Here is a 21,030-nt window from a genome sequence, read left to right as displayed (position 1 = left end):
AGTCATGTGAGTTGTATGTAGATTAGAAAAATTTTCATCAGACCTTACTGTATTAAGAGTTTGGTGCTTCCAGGTAATCAGTACAGTTTTGAAAACAGTTCTCACCATGCAAAATGAGCCAAATTATACTTTAATATGCTTGTATGCATGTGGTGACATATATTGCTGTGTGTATGTTTAGTCTGTGGGTTTCTGAGTTGTTAGCTTGCAGAATATATGTGACTTGTAGGATATTAAATATTCTGTATTTACACTGATTTTTTGTTACTTTGTTTTTGAAAACCTGTTAGCAATTTCAACATAGCTTGAAGACTGCTTGGAAAAGAAAGGGACATCTATTCTTGGTATAGATTATTCGAAGATAAAATTATGTAAATCATGTCTAATTTAGTTGCCTGCTTTGGGGTGGTGAGTGGAAGAAATAACCATAGTCTGCATCCTCAACTTAGGTGTGTGTCAGTATTTCCGTTTTTGAATCTATCAACTATATAACTTCTTTAACTGTATAGTACTAAGAGCATCACTACCAAAATGCAGTTACTGTGCAGATTTTCCCCGCTTCTAGATCTGTAAAGAAAATTTGGAGGGGGGAGGGGGGAAGGGACATAGAGTATGAAATAGGGGGGTTAAGTTGGCATTAATTGTGTTACCTTTTAATTCCAAGTACCGTGCTATAGAACTTTCTTATAAACAAATTTTACATGTTTCTGCAGTGAAGTATGTTACATAATTTCTAGTCAGGAATGTTATACTTTATTCAGTTCCAATTATTTTCTGTTAATATGAAATATGTTAATATCTAGCTATAGTTTTACTGCATCTTAATGACTTAGCTATGCACAAATTACTTTTTTCCAAACGATACAGTCATCTTTGTGTTGAAATTTAGTTACTATTTATTTTATACTTGTAAAAAGCTATTGCTGTTGATATGCTAGAGCTGTATTACCTGCCGTGATAACATACCTATAACTTTATTTGTATCTAAATTTTCCAGGTTATACAACATCTGTATCATTTTCTTTTTCAGGAAATTTGAATGTTACTCTTCAAGTGTGGGATGTAGGGGGGCAAACGATAGGAGGCAAAATGCTGGATAAATATATTTATGGAGCTCAGGTACAGTATAAATGATGATAATTGTATCTATAATAATTATATAAAATTAATTGAAATGTTGTTCTTAAAATTATACATATCTTGCAGGTTGTTATTTTGTAGATCTCAAAAATGTTGAATCTCTGCTTAACCTAAACTTAACTGATATTAATACGCAATTCTAATTTTGGTATGTAGTTAATTTTTTAAAGCTGACTTAAAAAGCAAAGCAAGGGTGTGCATTTGTAGATCTGAATAACTCTCAAGAACAGATGTTATGTTTTCATGCTTTCTGTCTTGAGTTAAGAAAAGCAATCATAGTAAATAGTAAAGGCTATTTGGATATCCACATGGCAGATATAGTGGCTGCTTTTAGAACAGATGCCTCCTGGGGGAAAAAAGTAGGAGGAAATTAAGAGCAATCCTACACCATTAAACTCATACATGCAACTGGGGTTATAAGAGGGCAAACAAAAGGAGGCAACCAGGTAGCTAAATATTTTTGCAGAACTCTTATCCAATGAAAATTAATTTTATCTTGAGGTTAACTAAGCAACTTAAAGTGAATGGTAGGATTAAGTAAGAGCTAAATATAACAGTATCTTGAGTTATGAGATGATTTAGGAGGATATGTTATATGCCAAATTTCTTAACATGAGTGATCCTAAAATGTATTCTGTTCTTTAATTTGGAGTTTGCAATGAGAACAATAGCCATAACATTTTATTATATAATGTTTTATTTATCTGAAAAGAAAACAAATGCTCCTATTTTTTCCCCAATACTTTAAGCAACAGGAATATGGAATCCTAAGACTTTTATTGGACAGAAACTTTGTGCTAATAAGTACAGCACAGGAATGGCTAATTAAGGAGATTAGGATTTACTAGTTAATAGGATAAAGACAAACTTGTCAATTTAACATTTTGTTGCTTTCAAAAAATGTCTAAATGTTTTTAGCTGTTGCATCTGTTTTATAGCATTTCCTTATTTTTTAGTAAAAGCAATTTGCTGCTCTGTTAAAGATCTATCGAGCAACAGGAGAAAGTGGCTTCTATGATAGAGGGAATGTGATTAATCACAAATCGTTGCCATATGCCCAAAGTAAACTCAATGAAGGAAATAAAAGGCTATTAACTTTTTCTGTGTTGAATTTTGTGATAAACTTAGAAGTTTCTTATCAGCAAGAGCAGGTCAAAAAATTAATGCCAGTGCCTCAAAGCAGTGAAAAAGTTGATATCAGTAATCCTAAAGTTAAAAAAGTTTGATTTTTAGTCTTTCTGAGCACATTAACAAAAAAACCCCTGCATCCACTCTCTTCTCCTTTAATTCTCCCCCAGCCCACACTGTGACTCTGATTTTTTTAATGAACTAATGGCTGTTCTCTATCCCATTGTTGGCATGTATGGCCAATGTCTGTAATAGGCTTCTTATCATCAAAGCTGACTTGTAACACACTTTTCTATTAGCTTTGTAACAGCACCTGTTAAAGACACATAAAACTATCTTTATTTTCATCTATTCATGAAACACCATGAATAATTCAGAAAGGCACTGCTTTCAGCGTATTTCTAGGCAGAAGCTTATTTCATGTTGAACATCTCTAGCTTTGTAGAAGAAAAAGAGGAAAGATGAAGTAGAACAAGTAGGAGTATTTAGAAAGAAAAATCCTTTTAAGTATGTATAAAAATTCCTGTGAATGGACAGCAAAGCAGCAAGAAAGTAATGGGGAAGAGCGAGCATGGAATTAGCAAGGGTAAATTGTGTCCAGTCAACTTGATTGCCTTCTGTGGTTAGATGATTGGCTCTGTAGAGAGGAGAGCAGTGAATGTTGTTTACCTTGACTTCAGCAAGGCCTTTGATGTAATCTCCCATAATATTATTGCAGACAAAATGTAGAAATACAGACTGGATAGGTGGACAGTAAGGTGACTGAAAAACTGAATGGACAGCTGGACTTAAAGGGAGATGGTCCATAGCTCAGTGTCTTACTGGTGCCTGGTTATAAGCCATATTCCTTAGGGGTTGATACTGGGGTCATGTCTTTTATTAATTCTTTGAACAATGGAACAAAACATTGTTTGTAAGTTTGCAAATGACACCAAACTGGGGAGGAATGGTCAATATGCTGGAGGGTAGACGTGCTATTGAGAGACACCATGACCAACTGAAGGAACAGACCAACAGAAACCTTGTGAAGTTCACTGAAGACAAATGCAGAGCCTTGCACCTGGGACAGAATAACCTTATGCAGTCTGGGAATCAACTGTCAAGGAATCAACTGGAGAGTATCCAGCAAAGGGCCACGAAGCTGATTAATGGACTGGAGCATCTCTCCTATGAGGAAAGGCTGAGAGAGCTGGGAGTGTTCAGCCTGGAAAAGAGAAGGCTCAGGGGGATCTTATCAATGTATATAAATACCTGAAGGGAGGATGTAGAGAAGGTGGAGCCAGGCTCTTTTTAGTGGTGCCCAGTGACAGGACCAGAGGCAATGCGCAGAAACTGAAACACAGGAAGTTCCCTGTGAACATCAGGAAACACTTCTTCACTGTGAGGATGACCCAGCACTGGCACAGGTTCCCCAGAGAGGTTGTGGAGTCTCCATCCTCAGAGATACTCAGAAGTCATCTGGACATGGTCCTGGGCAGCTGGCTTTAGGTGATGCTGCTTGAACAGGGGTGTTGGACCAAATGACTCCTAGAGATCCCTTCCAACCTCAGTCATTCTGTCAAATGGCTTTGGAGAAAAGAAGGTGAAGGTCCTACTGGAAAGAAAAACAACAGTTGAATGAGAGTCGGCAATGCACCCTTGCAACAGTAAAAGCTAACTGAATACTGGACTGTATTAGTAAGAATAAAGTAGGCAAATGAAGAAAAATGATTATCATCCTCTCTGACATTTTTTGAGGCTACATTTGGAGAACTGTGTTCAGTTTTGGGTTCCGCGGTACAAGAAAGCCTTTAAAATATTGGAGCAATTCTAGCAAAGGGTGCTACAAAATAACTATATGTACCTATGGTGTGTTGCACTTGGTCAGTATTTGCAGATGCCCATAACCTTGTATAGACTTGATCTGGTTGATCATCATGAGATTCAGAAATGACAAGTGGCTGAATTCTTGATTTTCTGCTCAGAAATCCAAATGTATGGTAGACCTACTTATAAAATACTAAGACCAGCTGGAGATGGAAGTTTTGAGAGTCTACAGCAACTGAAAAGGTTATCTTAATAGCAAGTCTACAGTTCACTTGATCTCAGTTGAAATTTGATCAGGATACCAAGACGAGTAAGTGGAGCATCCATCTATACTTTGCTGCAAACCTTGCCACTGGAGATTTCTTTCTCTTTGAATGAGAACTGAATCAATTCTCTAGGACAGATCTTTTGGTTAAGTTACTGTTAAGGTGCCATTTTTTGACTGAGGTCCCTGATTTCTTGTGCCATGTTTTAAAACAAGAGTGCCAGATTTGAGGATGAGAACGTACCTAATTTGCTTGTGTGGTTGCGGTTGGAGAAATTGTAGTTCACTTGCTGTCTTGAAGCAGTTGCTTCCCCCTCCTCCCTGTTTTTCCTCTGGTGTTGCTCATCCAGCAGAATATAGTTGCCTCATCCCATCTTGATAGCTGAATTTCACTGATGGGTCAGAAGAACTCTGCAAGATGAGGGGAAACAGAGCTCTTTGATCTTTATAGATGAAAGGTGCTAATAAACAACTTTCTGTCAGTGTTGATTAAAACTGACACATTTATGTCAGAATTGAGAGAGGCTATGAGTAATTGTATAGTCAGTTACCACAGCTGAGCTGATAGACAGTAGCTTATTCAATTATGGCAACTCAGTCACGTGTATTTGAGTGACCATATCCTCAGTATCAGCAAAGACAACAGTGGTTAAGTATATGTAGACTGTAAACTGTTTTAATCTGTAAAAATAGCATTTCTGCAGATGTGCAAGATACCATAATGAAGTTACCCTTTGCTAAAATGAATATTTGTGACTAGAAAAATATTTTAGAATTTTGATCTGACGTATTTCACAAATATTAATGAAAATTTGAAAGTTAATTTAGTTCCTTCATACTGAAAGCAGTCATAGGATGAGGGCAGCTGAGGATAAACCTGAAGAAGAAAACATATAGTTTTAATTAGTGTTTTCTGTAGCTTTCTTTTGTGACAAATCTTGACACCTTTTAAATGTTGATTGTCTAGTGTGAATATATTGCCTGGTTCCACTACTCCCATAACAGCAGTTCTGCTGTATAAAGCACTACTGCTGTTTTCGTGGTAAATATTTCAGAACCACTCCCCTCTCTTACCTGTAATTGCTGCCCCTACCCACATATCTAGTTTAAAGTATCCTTAAGAGCTGGCATATGCTACCTCATAAATTGGCTTGTTAATAGAATAAGAGTACTGCAGACTCTACCTTCTCCAGAGACTAGCAAATAATTTCAGTATTCTCAGTTTCCAGTGACCTATTTTTGAAAATACTCTATAATTCCAAAACAAAAAGCACTCACATATGCACTAATGTAGGCAAAATGTCTCTCTTACTGGAGTGCAATTATGCAAGCAGAGACTATTTGCCACATTGCTGGAGACTAGAGAATTAACGTGCTGTTCTTGGCATGTTGTCCTCCATATGTTTCAAACCATTTTCATGGCAAGGAAATGCGCTACTTTTCTGTAAAAAGGCCAGTGTTAATTTTCCACCTTAATTCCTCATGCATAATAGGGAAATAACAGCTTTTATACTATCTACTCATTCTGTACTCCATATACTGTAAGTTTGTGGAAAATATGCTGTATTTTTGTGAAAGGGATGATGGGGTTTCTATGTTAAATATAAAAAAGGTGAAATAAATTTTAGCTATGGAGTTATGACTAGTCCTTCATTAATTATCTATATCATACTAAGTTGCTTATAGAGTCCTGTTGTGGCAAAAATCTAAGCAAGAAGTATTCTTTATCACCTGGATGCTGTGCTACTTTTTTTTTGCATATTTAAGATGTCATACCTGCCATCTTTGTTTCTTAAGTATAGTAAATATTGACAAGATTCAAAAAAAGAATGATTAAGAAGAGAATATGCTTTAGAAGCAATGTTTTAGATCATAGAGAAGGGGACCAAAAGGAAGTTAGGTGAATGCTAGCTGCGAACTTTGTTCAATGATTTCTTTCACAGTAAGTCCACCATGAATACTCTTTCTTCCAAAGGTGTAGGTAGGCTGCAGTTGGCTAGAGGACATGTATCAGAGTAGCATTTTGATGAAGCATTAGTTAGAAACAGTTGGCCAACCTTAAATGCTCAGACTCTATTAACTTTATCTTACATCTAACTCTGATTAAACTCTTCAGTGCTGAAGATGGTTGAGTTAGTCTGCTCTGCTTTTCTGCAAGCTGGTGAAAGAATTGTGCCATGTGCACTTTCTCATTTACAACTTTCGGCCTTATGTCTGTGGTTTTTTTTTAACTTTTACAATACCCGTCCTTCAGCTTGAGTTTCTTTTCCACTGAGCATTTAATAACATCAGTATGTCCTTCTTAGAGCAAGGCTTATATTATGAAAGACAAATACATACATGCACAGTTATTAGAGTAGTTATAAAAATAGTCAGGAGAAGTTAACTGAAATGCAAGATATTAAGGAATAAATTGTACAAAAGTTGGAAGAGGGAAAAGTAAAGGAGGAAAGATAGCAGGGGAAAAGATAGGTGTCATAATTCTTAATTTCCTTGAAGGAATTGTTGAAAGCTGTTCCTCAGAAATTAACAGCAGCCATATAAATATAAGGAACAAGAACTCATTTTGCCGAGAAGTTGATGGCATTGAAGGAAGAGATAGATTTGTATTGCTGTCTTAGGGAAATAGGAATTGAAGGGATCTCAATTCAATTGGCCTCCTCTGAAGCTATACCTGTGTAACATCTATCAACCTTAAAAAATCCTCCAGTGTTGGTGACTCTGCTATCCCTGAAGGTGAGGTATTTCAGAGCTTCGCTATTCTTGTTGTCCACATGTTTTTTTCTAGTATGTACCCTTGCTGTAACCTTCTTGCTGTAGGTTAAACCTGTTGCTACATCTTGTATTGATCACAGAATCATAAGAAAGTTCATGATGGAAGGGATCTCAGGAGGTCTCTAGTTAAACTTCCTGTTCAAAGTAGGGTCAGGTGTGAGATGGATCTAGGTTGCTCACGGCTTTATCCAGGTCCTTCTTGTAAACCTCTAAGGATGGAGACTGAGCAAGTTCTCTGGGCAACCTATTCCGCTGCTTGATTCTCCTCATGATGAAAAAGCTTTTCCTTATATCTAGTTTGAATTTCTCTTGTTTCAACTTATGCCCATTGTGTTTCATCCTCCTACCATGCGCTACTGTGAAGAGCCTAGCTCCATCTCCTTCATAGCTTTCTCTTGGGTGTGGGAAGGCTGCTTTTAGGTCCTTCCGGGACCACCTCCTCTCCATGCTGAAGAATTCTAGTTTCCTCAGCTTTTGCTCATAAGACAGGTGCTCCAGCCTCTGATCGTGGCCCTCTGCTGAACTTACTCCAGTTTATTGATGTCTTGAGGGTCTGTACTGGTTTGGACTAAAACAGACCAATTTTCCTTTCAGTGATTTTTACTTTCAGCTAAGTTTCTTCTAAGTAACTGCACTTTCTGAAACTGACTGTGTGTTTTGCAGACAGTTTCTGCTTCTAGGACTGATAACGCTCAAAGTTTATAGTTATCACTGAGGCACCAGTAGGGATGTTATGCAGAAAGGCTCTTGCTGTACTTATTCTTAGAGAAACCAAAGTCACTGCTAAATTCCTGACTAATTAAGAGTGAAGAGCCGCAAGAGGGTCGCACCTGCAGGGAGGAGCGGACGGGACAGGTGACCCAAAATTGACCAACGAGCTATTCCATCCCATACATGTCATTCTCAGTATAAAGCGGGGGGATCACAAGGATCTTGCTCCTCTTCTTCTATGGCCGGTGTCCGAAGAGGACTCTGTCCATTTTTCTGCTGCCCCTGATCCCAATCCGTGCATCCCTGAATCCGGTTCCTGTCCAGTAGCCAGCCCAGCCTTAAACTGTGACAGGGGCCTAAGACTGGGTGTATTGCTTTAGATATGATCTAACAAGTGCTGAGTAGAACGGAATAGATCCCTTGGTCTAGTGGGTGTGCTTCTGCTAATACACTCCACATTGACCATCCTTGCTGCCAGAGAGCATTGCTGTCTCATATTTGGCTTGACCTGCAGGTCATATTCAGTTGCTCCCCAGCTTGCATTGTTTATTCCTCCTCAGATACAGGACTTTACGTTTGTCCCTGTTGAATGTTGAAAGGTTCCTGTTCCCCCATTCCTTGAGTGTGTCTACATACCTTTGAATGGTAGCCCTGCCCTCAGGCATGTTGGCTGATCCTCCCAATTTAGTGTCATCTGCAAACTGTGTATAAGAGCATATAAAAAGAGAACTCCTGTTATCTTCTCTTGAAACTTTTTACCAGCATCATCATGCCTGCCATCAGTCTTATGTTTGTTGAAACAGTCCATTTTTTTCAATTTTCTGATGTTGACCGTGGTTTCTAAACCTCTGATATTGTTACTGGTCTCTTCTAGTCTGCCCTTTTCTTGACATTCAGTGTCCAAAGCTGGATGCATTATTTCTCCTGGAATGTTTCATGACAGTGTGATATTTGCCTTTTTGCTACAAAATAAGCTTGACATATTCAACTGTGATCTACTGTAACTCCTTGATCCTATTGTATAGAACCTGCGACAAAGCCAGATGTTTCCTGTCATGCAGTTGATTATTGCTTCCTTTGAACTTTTCATGGTACTTATTGAATTGCATCCTATTGTTTTTGGATTGTTTCTCATCATATAATCTAAATTCCCCTCAAATAATCTTACAGTCTTCACCAGTTTGTTGTCATCTGTGAAATTAATTTAGTAAGCGTGCACTCTATTTTGTGATCTAAGACACTCCTCATGAAGCTATCAAGTAAAGCTGGGCCCAGACAAATGCTTGCAAAACTTGACTTGAAAAATCTTTTCTATTGACAGTGGATCATTGAACCAGCTAATGCATTATATTGTTTTTTTAGAATATTTGTGAAAATTTTGTGTAAGGAACAGTGTACAGTTCCAGGGATTTTTTTTCCCAGATGTGAACTCCACGAGAACAAGTGAAACAGAAGCCAATTCTGACTTTATTCCTCATTTACAAGATACTTACTTTATTAGGGTGTAGGGGAAAGCAGGGGCAGAAGACTCAATTATTGAGAGGAGAGTGATTTGTGAGAGCTGATCCTAAGATCCTAAGATGGACACTTGGGCTGTTAATAGGCTGTGCTTTATAATATTGCATATTAGCTCTGAGGAATTCTCAATAATGTCTGTTTTGAGTATTTGTTACTTGTAGCCTGGCCCAAAACCTCTGAAAGATATGGGACTTCCTTCTTTTTGACTACTGACCACATTTTTAGTTTTTCCTTTGAAAGTTTAAAGCTTGCCAGTACTTCCTGCTTGTCTTCTAGAACAGTGAACGAAGGGATCTGGCCTTTCTCCCCAAAGGAGAGCAGAGACGCGACAGTCGGGCAACGTGCAGATATGTACAATTGAACTGCTTTTATTTTTCATTTTTTTTTGAAAAGGGAACAGTGAAACTACAGATGATATTAGCTAAAATAAAAGACCTTCTCCAGTGTGATTTTTGTCTTAATATTAGTGTGAAGTGCTTTTTGGGTTTTTCATAAAGCATATGCAGTTTGGAGTATTTCTAATATAACTAATTGTGCTCTTCACTGAATTGCCATTTTCTTTCTGCCCTTGTAGTTCAGTTAGCATCTGAATTTGGAACACATGGAATGCAGGAGAAATACTGTAATAAAATGTGTTTATTACAGAAGCTTATAATTCCTTTAATTGTTCCTAAAAGGTACAATGCCATTATTTGTTAATGCTCTATTTTATGATAATAAGTTAGATGCAATTTTTACCATGTTAAAATATTTTTATAACCTGTAACATTTAAAATACATCTTTTTATTTAGGGTATTCTCTTGGTTTATGATATTACCAACGGCCAGAGCTTTGAAAATTTAGAAGACTGGTATAATGTGGTAAAAAAAGTGAGCGAAGAATCAGAAACACAGCCACTTGTGGCCTTGGTTGGAAATAAGAGTAAGTTATTCATACTTAAATATTAATTGAAATAGTCTGGATGTTGCTCTCTGTTGAAGAAATGGCACAGGGCATATACCTGTAGTAAAACGAAACTAAATACTGCCTTGTGTGTTGTTGCTGTGTACAAATGATGTATTTGGGTGTACCTCAATATTCTGGTTCTGGGCAGTTAGGTTGAGGGACTTGCTGCATCATGCTTTGCCTAGCCTGCAGCCACTCTGCCTGTGTTTTCTTTACTTGGAGAGCAGCTCACAGGATTAGAGCAATCCCTCTCACCTATGTTTGAATTTGATCGGGCTTCAGGATACAGTCATGGCATGCATCTAGAATGGAGATCTAGGAAGCATTCCTCGATCTAATAATAGGTATATTTCATGGTTCTGTATGTCAAGAGACTGGTATATAATATTTAAAATAAATACACCGGGCACTAGGCATGATGTTTATGAGTTTCTTATTAGGCTTTGTTTTGCATGCTATCTTTAGTTTTGCACATGAGGTTACTTATTTTCTGTTGTTTTGGGATTTTGTAACCTCTCCTCTTTTTGATCAGTTAAGTATGATATAATGGTTTTCTTCTGACCACCAAAATATGCCACTTTAAATAACCATCACTTAGTTTCCTGATTAGATGAATTCCAAATTCCGCAATTTCCATCTAAGAAATCTTATGGAGACATCCTTATTAGCGTAGCTGAGATCTTGATCCTGGCTCTCTTACCCTTTTTCTATTGAAGACAAAGGAACATAAAGCAATTTTAGAAACAAAGTGGTGGAAACAGATACAGATTTTTTTAACAATATAAATATATTTTTTTGAACAACAAAACAGTTTTGATTTTTTTTTACTTTCAAAGTAAAGTCCATGTCACATGTCCATATCATGAACAAACCTGAAAAAAAGACCTCATCCAGCAAGTTAGTATTGTTTAAAAACATTTGAAAACAATGTGGAGACAAAACTTTCATTCAGAACCATTAACTGTAGTGTTGCTACGTGATGCTGTAACATTTTATGGTATTAATTATGAAAGACTACTTATTTTCTAGGAAGAAAACAGAGAAGGTCTTAGAGTTACAATATATAAATAGCACTTCTGAAAGTATAACATAGACAGTGTTGTACTCTAGCAGCCCAGAGTCAATAATACATATTCTGTTGAAATTCAAATGAAAAGTATTTTTCACTGATTTATATTTTGCCCAAAAATTGGACTTCCTACCTGGAATTCTGCAGATCTTATTAAGTATTTACAGTAAGATACACTGTAACATAGGATAAATAATATTCTTTTGCTGGAATGACACCATAGAAGTAGAAAGACACTGGTTTCCATTTGAAGGAGTTTTATTTCTGTTATATACCTTAAGTATATATATTTTTCTCATTTACATGCCTGCAATTCTTTAAAATCCAAGTATTTCCTTGGGAGCATCTGCAAATAGAATATGGTTTTGTAGATTAGTTTACAGGTAAAGGCTGACACTGACTAGTGAAAGGGCTTTCATTTTATGAAAATAGCAGCTGAAGGAACAGTGTGCTTGCTACCTTGTTTTCCTTCAGAAGCTGTGTATAAAGGACAAAAGCTAACTATTGCTTTCACGGGATCCTAAGGATGATGTTGTGGCCCATGTTGAGCCTGCAGGGGATGCTGCTTACAGAGGTCATTTTTTTGCTTTATTTTTATTTCATCATTATAAAAATTAAGCTTTTAGAAGTGTAGTGCTTTTCTGAATTCTATAATAGGAGAATAATATCTAGGAGTGCTTACACCGCAATACCTTAATGGCCCATGAGAGGTAACTGTAGTCAGACTCCTATTGTTACATAAATAGAAAACAAGGTGAGTGTTTATATGGCATGGCATTGACTCTTGCATATTGTGAAAGGATAAAGCTACCAGTACTAACAAGTTCTTCAGGTGGAATCACTGTGTTCAGAATAGCTCAACTTTACTCAGTAAGTGAACAGACAGACACTCGTACACAATGCAAGAGCAATAATAGGTTTGAAGCCAAGAAAAGCCATTTGATGAATTGATGAACTTATTTGACCTCATGCATCATACAGGAGAAATACTTTCAGTCAGTAGTTTCTGTCTCAGGATTGTACTTGGTTTTTGAGCTATACATGTCTTTTAGGAAAATATCCGGGTATGCTCACTTAAAACTGGAAACATCTATATCCACAAGCAAGTTATTTTAACACTTAACTTTCTTTCTGAGAAAAGTTTTAAAAAATTGCCAAGAATGTGGTTATTTTCATTCGTAGCAATTGGGCAAGTATTTAGATACCTAGATAAGAATTTGGAAGCCCAGCTGAAACCATCCATTTGAAACCTTGGTTTAAATTTAGTGCTGCTCTTCTAAGTATACTTAGCTTGGGCTTAGAATCTCATTTGACCAATTTCACTTACCAATACTACCTGAAAGAAATGCGTATTTTTCCATTTTGGGGTAAATACACCTGAGATCTCTGCTGTAGTGCTTCAGAAATAGGAATAAAGCCATAGTTTTAAAAAAAAAGCTTGGAAGAAAACAATGAAAAATATTTTTCTTCACAATGAAATGTGGCAAACTGTACACATGAATTCTATTAGATGAAAATAATTTCCTTGGGTAATTTTGTCATTGAAAACAAATTACTTCAGGTGTAGCAGTATATGGTGCATAATTGTGTACTAGCTGTTAAATTATAAAACTGCATGCTTTATTAGTGTTTTGTTTTATCAATTGGTAGTCATACTACTAAGTGTGTTAAGTTTGCAGGAATTTCTTCAGTATTCCACCAATTGTAATTTCTACATACAAAGCTCCAATCAGTTTCCAGTCTCTCATCCATCAGAAATTCATTTGAAAATAATAGAGTAGTATAAATTGAGATTTCCTAAATTCTGGACCTCCCCGCCCCCCCTTCTTTTTTTCTTCAGGACTGGCTAAAATGAAGGATGATCATAAATTTTTCTTTTTCATATTAATTGTAAGTCATAAGATCTTAATAATACTAAAATTTACAGTTGACATTGAATCTTAAATTTGACTTTCCTTGTAACTTTGCGGCTTTTTAATCTTACTTAATAAAAAGTATATTTGAAGTGTACTTATTTCTGTATAGTGTAGTGTACTTAATTCTAGTTAATTAATGCTAGTACCACTTAATTTGCACCAGAAATAAGGGAGTAAACCTTATTGTTAAAATTAACAAATGCTTTTGAGTTTCAGTGCAGTAACTTAAAACTTTTATAGATATGTTGCTGTCAAATCTTTTGACTTATATTGTATAGTATAAATTAAACTATAGTTACCGAGTGAATGAATTGTGTTTTCTACACTTAGGATCTTAGCTTAAATTTGGTATTGACAAGTTCTGTAATCGCAATGGACCTTCTAGTCATTAGTGTGAATTAGAGAGGTTTTACTGTGTTTTGCATGACTGATGTATTTCTTTCCTTTCTGCCTTGACTACTTTATTTATTTTCCTCTGCGCTAATCTATAAGCAGACTCCTCAAGTGTCGTACCAACATTTTCAGTGGATATATTGCAAACAAAAATTAACCCAGGTTGCATGGGAGCTACACTCATTTTGATTTATAGCTGCCAAGATGGTCTTAGGGCGGTGGTTATCTGTAGCTTATATAGGGGGTAGGAATTATCAGGCACCAGTGTATAGTGGATGGATGAATGATTTCTGTTCTTAGAGATATTAACCAGATCCACTTCTCAATAAAGACTAATAACTCAGATTTTTAAACAGTCTTCATGACAGATGAGGGCACAGAGGAGAATGCATCAACACTAATTAAGAATGTTGACCGTTTGTTCGTCTTAGCCATGATTAATTGATCTTGGAGTGCTATCTCTGAACAGGAAGTGGTATGCTGTTACATTGCGAAGTTTAAAGGTTACATTTTAGTGTACCCTTTAACTTGCATTTACATGCAACATAAAATGTTTTTACCTATCTTATCTGAGCGCAGAAAGAAACATTTTTCAGCCCAGATACAAATGAATGTTTGGTGTACTGTGTACTAATGTGAATCTTGCTGGTAACAGGGCATACCTAGTCTGCTTTTGGACTCTGTTACTGCCTTATAAACTTAGTCTCCCCAGTTGTACTCAGAAAATTTCTCCATTAATACTAATTTTGGGATTCTGGCTTTTAAAATTCAGAACTATACATTCATTCTCTTGTCCCTCTCAACCTCCCCCAGCTGTTTTCTGTTCTCGTTTCCTGTGGACTTGCACTTTTAAGGTCCTTCACCTGTAATTAAGACAAGTGTTGAGCAGCAAATGCAAAGACCCCTGTTCTTTTGAGTCTTAGGTCTGATTAAACTGAAGTTCCTGTGTGCATGACAGCAGGTCCAGTCACCTGATCCTCACACATGCTCCTGGGATTGGAGGTTAAACTACTTACATGTAGAGACTCCCTTAAAAAGAAAACCTTGTCCTGTGCTACAGTCAATTTACCAACTCATTTGAATAAATGTAGAATGCTACCCTGTTTTAAAATATGTATAGAATGTTTGTCTCAACAAACTCGTAAGACTAATAGAAAATTGTGGTCTTGTGGATTTGTTTGTTTCAATGGTCGGGTAACTTTTTTTTTAAATTATTTTTAACAAGAATCTTAATGACAGGCAAGATCACAGGTGAAAAGGATCTTCTATTCACCATAATAATATATTTCCAACCCCGTGTCTGAATGTGCTCTATATTACTTCAGGGATGGGAGCAGTCTAGAAACATACACATTTTTGAGTGATAAAATTACCTTGCTTGTCTGGGAAAGCATCTATCTTGTGAGATTTTTGATCCTAAATCATGTTTAGCATAATATTAATGGTGCTGGCTACCATCACTGCTGATGTGATCTATTTGATTATGTCTGTTAAATTGCTGTGTGGGCAAGTCTACCAAACTGTGATGTATGCCACACAGAGATACATAAATGGAGCCTGAGCCTCAAGTGTGGTTCTTTGGAAAGTAGCTGAGTTTACAGAAAATTACACAGAACAAAAGAAGGAAGGTTTATTGCTGTTGTGTAGTATTTACTTAGACATATTCCATTGGCTGAGAAGGGAAAACACCTGGCAGGATAGATCACAAGGATCTGAGCATATGTACTCTGTTCTGGCCCCAGTCTCCGTGTAATTTGCTGTGATAAATATCTCTGTTGCATCTGGTTGCAAATCATCCCATGTTTTACTTGGACCCTTCTTTCAGAATCCTTCATAAAATGATCTCTTGGATGGGAAGTCACAGTGGACACAACAGCTGCTAAATCGCCTGGTTAGAGGCAAATTTTTAGACTTCAGCACTTTCCTCCATTGCTGCAGCCATTGCTGGAGCATGTATACAGGATAGGTTTTGATGGTGGCTCTCAAAAGCCAAGTGGCCTGTGCCAGAGTGCTAACAAAAAAAATAGAGTAGAAAGGGGAAATCTTTTCTGTGATGCTGTTCAAAAGATAATTAATGATCATTCTCATAATTTTCTGCCCTGCCTGTCTTAAGACCAGTTTCTGATGTTCAACACAGATAGGATTAGCTATAGTGAGTTTCCTTTTTGATTTGTGTTCTGCTGCAGTATGGGATTCAGTAGAGGGAAGAAGCTGAGTAATATATACAACTTTCACACTGAAGATATGTTACTGTTATACCACTTGTCTGAGTTTGAGGTTTGCACAGCTAGAGAGAGCCCTGTTATAAACAGGTGTAATTCCATGAAAAGCAATGAACTTGCATTCATTTGAACCCGGACAGATTAGATATTGTACAAACTGTTTGCCGAAATTAATGTTTTCTCATTTGGATCATATGGTGCTTTAACAAGAAAGTGAGGATAGTCATGAACTGGTCCAACTGATAGACTGTTCTTATGTTGTACTTTTTTATTTTAGTGAGTATGAATAGGCTGGATTCTTCTTCTGCACTTAAAATCTTGAGGCCGCACTTCAGTTTTTTATTTGCGCACGTAAGTTTTGCCTGCTAAGACCAACCAAGAACTAGGACCAAGTTCAAGGACCTGGTAGAATATTGTTAGTGTAGTTGGAACTCAAACACCAGTGTGACAGAAGTGCCAGTAAATAATATATTCTCAATCACTAACAGTTATGCTTACATTCAGAAAAATCTTTAAAGATGTCATTGAAAAATGGAAATAGAAGTAAACCGTTTAAATACAAAGGTTAGAACAGTATATGTATCCTATTTTTATAATAATACACAAAGGAAATGCTGAGAGATCTCTTACTGTTTCCATGGATTTTTTCTGTAGTTTATTTAGCAATGTAGACATACGTCTAATAAAAAAGATGCTGCATAAACCATAGTCCAGGCTGAATGTGCTTCTGTTTTTGGTTTAGGTAGAAATGTTTTTTCTGGCTGCGTCCTTCATGCTTAGGTCTTCTTACAACAAATGGAAAGCCCTTAATTGTACCTAAGGGAATAGTTAATCTATGGTGGACATATGGTGGACAAAAGCTGAGTCTAGTAAATGAAAAAAATTATAAACAGAAAATGTGTGAATGTCTGCACAGTCTGAGAGTCATGGGAGATATTGTACTGTTGGATTGTAGCTTACTTTAAGTTAATTTGCTATTCTTTTCTGTTCGTATATTAATGGAAGTCAGCGCAGCATAAAATATGTAGTTTTAAAAACCAATCAATTTCATGTCTATTTTATTGGGTTGGAAGAAATACCTATTTTTAAGACAGGACAGAATTTCTTTTCTTCTCAAGTTGTCCTGCTCCTACCTTTGCCATATGACATAAATGCAATTTGATTTCATTAGTGGAGTGAAGCGCTCTGAAATTTTTAAAAGTTATAACATTTGATTGGGGGCAGTTAATCAGTGTTAACCCTGAGCAGCTCTTGGGCTTTATAGATTCAAGCATTATATGTGGTTGCTCTGCTCCAGCAAAAGGTTAAGTATTAATGGAAAATGTTCACAGCTCTTTTACTCAAAGAAAACATGTTACTTGTAAGTTTTCTTTTGATTTTACTTTTACAGTTACATTGAATGTCTTCATTCATTTAGCCATCCATAAAGCAAATATTGTTGCACATGCAGTGGATAATAAGTCTTTTTAGGACTACTTGTGTGGTATGTCACAGATCATTAACTGCAAGTAACCACCTGACTTGAGGGAAGTCTGGAAGCATCATTACAGTGAAATAAGCTTTTATTTCTGTATCACTGCAGCACATTGATTTGTAGGAATGTCTCCATTAGCTACTGTGGAAATATATTCTCGTATATTATTATTGAAGGAAGTTGGTGAGAGAGGATAACCAAATTTCAAGTATGAATAGGGCATTAGTATTAGGATTTTGGACAAAGTAGGAGAAAGATAAGTGCTATTGTAGAATTATTTTCTATTTAAAAGCTAGATAAGTCAGTAAACTAATCTTTTGGTAATGCTTCACAGTTTTAGAGTCAGACTAATAAAATATAGTAACAGTTGTACAGTACTCATGTGTACACTGCAACTTCAGCTGAAATGCATATAGTAATTGAATATGTTTACTACTCTGTACGGGCAGAAAGTGTAGAAGAGAAGTTTCTTCCTAATCAGCAGGGAAAACTTAAGCTTTTTCTATTTATTTCAATGAACATAAAAATTTTAAGATTTTTATTGGAAGTAACCAGTAATTATTTCAGCTCAATGTAAACGATGAAGGATAGCCTATGTTAATATGGGGAGTAATCGTAATGGGTAACCTCCATTAATATGATTAATAGGAGTTTGTAGTCTGAAAAATGAAATTCTGAAACATTGTCCTGAAAATATTTTAGAAAAGTTGAAGTTCTTACAGAGATTAAAGTTAAGATAATACAGTAGAATTATGTTGCTATGTTGCTGTTTTTCAAAATAATTTGTCCTTTAGGAGCAAAATACAATAGTAGATCAATAAATGGAGTGTTCAAATCAACCTCTCTCAGTTGTATAGTATGAACTATGTGCATGCAGAGTTAAGAATGAAGAAGAAAAATTATGGGGATTGCATTATATGTATATATTCAGATGGTATAATTGTCAGGACATTATCATGTTTATTGAGGATTTGCAAGAGAAGCATCAGAAATGAGTGGTACTATTTCAAGTTTAGTCCACAATTATAGCTCCATACACTTGACATAATGAGACATTATGAGTTTATGATGCCCATTTCAGTATAGGAGCATGTATACTCTGCTAAATGTGTGGCTTTTTGGATAGATCTTTAAGCATATTAATACCTTCATGACATTAGCACCTCTGGTTATGAATTCTTCATTGTTCCCATACTTGAGGTGGTATGTCCTGATGAGGTTCTGAACGAGCTGCAGTTTCTTTCTGCTATCTACTTTGGTTTATTTTACAGGTCAGGTTTTTTTGAGGAAAAAAAGTATTTGAAAAAAGATATTTCATTATTTGTCTGTGTAATAAGAGACTGTGAAGATGTTACCATGGGAGTAACTACTAAGCCAGTATCAAACTTTGTTTTATCTTAATAGTTCACTGAGATAAGACAGATGATAGTTTAAATGCAGACAGCATTGTTGTTATTATTGTTGATATTTACACTCTGTGCTTCCAGCCCTCGTGATATGGAGCATAACCTCAAAATATGTTTGTTGTTTTCAAAGGAGTGATCTAAGATTCTGTAGTGCCAAAAAAATAAGTTGAAAATGAATTAAGATTTGCTGAAACATGTTGATTAAGGAAGTGGAGTACAGTGATGATGAATGGTAAGTTAGAAATCCAGTTTGTTTATTTAAAATAAGGTCTTAAAAGAGGAGAGCTTTATGTACAATGTACCTAGTTTCTATTTAAAAAATACTGAGTTCACTATGAAGTTTTCATGGTATATTTTAGCATTTTTAACTCAATTTTTTTGCAGAAGTAGTACTTTCAAAGTTTTATCTCCATTGTTTAATGATGCAACAGTGTATTTGTAGATATGACAAGGGAATTATAAATATGTAGCAGATACGTAACTTCTCTGAACCCTTTGAGAAGGTTTAGTTTCATTCCATCCATTCATCCTTTGATGCTCTGAACACAAGGAGCAACCATCCCATCTCATCCATATTAGTATTTTTAACACTTAAAAATTTTTACAGCTGTAAAATGAGCCATATCACATTTGCTGCATTCTTTTGTTCAGTGTGGGGAATCACTGACCTTAAGATAAAAATTTTGGTTGTTTACATAGGTGTAAATTTAGAGCACGTTTAGTGACTTCAGATGAGCTGCTCCAAGTTTACTCTGGTGTTTTTGTGACTAGCCCCTAGATTATAATATTATTTTGGGTTACTTTTTTAGAACTGTGGTCTTTCTTTTGTGGTAAGTGTTGTCCAATATGTTTACTTAATTATGTGTGATAATAGGAATATATCATACTAGTATAATACTAGTATATGATGGTAGAATTCATTAGTTTTGAAATATGTATATAGAAAGAGGAATAACATTACTTTTTTCTGACTTCAACTAGAAAACTCATTCCTAAGCATTCCTACATAATAGCATTTGAAAACTGCCATCAGGATCATTGCTCTTTTGCTTCAGATGCTAAACAAACACAAATTCACAAAAAGCTACAGACTAAATAGTTGAATGTAACACTCGGGATAGTAAAATGTCTTAAAAAAAGGCTTGCTTTTGAAAAATACTGGGTTATAATTGTTATGTATGTTGAGAGCAACTTTGACTTTAAATGCTGGATTTTACAATCTTAAGCATTTTTTGTGGTAGATTTTTTTCCAGCCTTCATTTCAAATTCAGTTAAGATTTGTACAGATAGCAAACCTTTGATACTGTTGAAAGAAAGAGACCCTCAGTTGCTAAAAACTTACCTTATACATTTACAAGAGGAGTTTGGAAAGTTGTTTGCTGTAGGTATGCAGAAGTAAGTGAGCAGTGTATAGGAGTTGTTGGTCAGGCTGTTAAGTTGAACTGTTTCGAAAATATTTTTATGTTCTGCTGCCCACATAGAAAATTGTGGCATTTTGGAATCTACTTCTCAGTCCCCCTTCAAAACCATTATGGAAAAGCTTGAAGTATTTTGGTTTGGAGATGCCACTGCTATGTCTCATGGGAAGTGTAGTGCTGATGCTTCTCTTCCCATTGTCCTACAGGCTATGCTCTTGACGCTATGGATATAAAGGCTGATTTTGTTGTTGGTTTGTTTTCTTTTTTTCCCTTTATGTCTTCCATGATGTATCACGTCTTCTTAGGTGTGTTAGGACTTTGTGAGAGTCTGGATACTATCCAACTGGCAAATCCAAACTTGGGAGAAAATAACAGTGTAAGACAAACAAAAAACCCCTCTCATCAGGCACCATACTGATCTTTCGGAATCAAACTGTTCTGTTCTCTTGGTTGGAATTTTTTTAGGGAGCTAGTTTTATATGAGAAAAAGGAACCTTTTTGAGTAGAAAAAGCAGTTTTCAGTGTAATAAAAAAAACCCTAGTAGTTATAACTAGGGGTTTGATTTTGATCCTTTGTTCAATTCTAAGAATACTGTTTTGGTAGTTTATTTTAATAACATCGCCCAGTACTTGCAGATAATAGAGGAAAGAAAGCCTAGTCTGGTTGTATTGTAATTCTGTGAAGTTACGCATAACTCTGTATTCACAGCAATAGTCAGTAAACAATACTGTAAAGAGATTTTCTAGAAAGCACTGTATAAAGCAGTTGTAAAATACGGAACACAAGTTCAGGCTGTAGAAAGGTTCTGAGTTTTCCTAGAAGTTAATTGCGTTCTTTGCTCT

At 36.0% G+C, this 21,030-nt stretch overlaps 1 protein-coding gene across 7 annotated transcripts in view; it reads left to right on the top strand.

The window, feature by feature from the left end:
• Positions 1-21,030, top strand: part of RAB28 (RAB28, member RAS oncogene family) — a 73,198-nt gene that overhangs the window by 12,688 nt on the left and 39,480 nt on the right. For all 7 annotated transcript variants that reach the window (XR_011048422.1, XR_011048421.1, XR_011048423.1 and 4 more), the window contains exons 3-4: positions 1,031-1,119; positions 10,136-10,265. Coding sequence is in view for 4 of the 7 variants with exons in the window: in XM_068403683.1 (XP_068259784.1) it covers positions 1,031-1,119; positions 10,136-10,265 (219 nt within the window). In the remaining 3 variants the exon portion in view is untranslated. The remainder of the gene's footprint in view (positions 1-1,030; positions 1,120-10,135; positions 10,266-21,030) is intronic.

Source organism: Nyctibius grandis, chromosome 6, assembly GCF_013368605.1.
Source record: "Nyctibius grandis isolate bNycGra1 chromosome 6, bNycGra1.pri, whole genome shotgun sequence".
NCBI lineage: Eukaryota > Metazoa > Chordata > Aves > Nyctibiiformes > Nyctibiidae > Nyctibius > Nyctibius grandis.
This window is presented reverse-complemented; position numbering and strand designations above follow the sequence as displayed.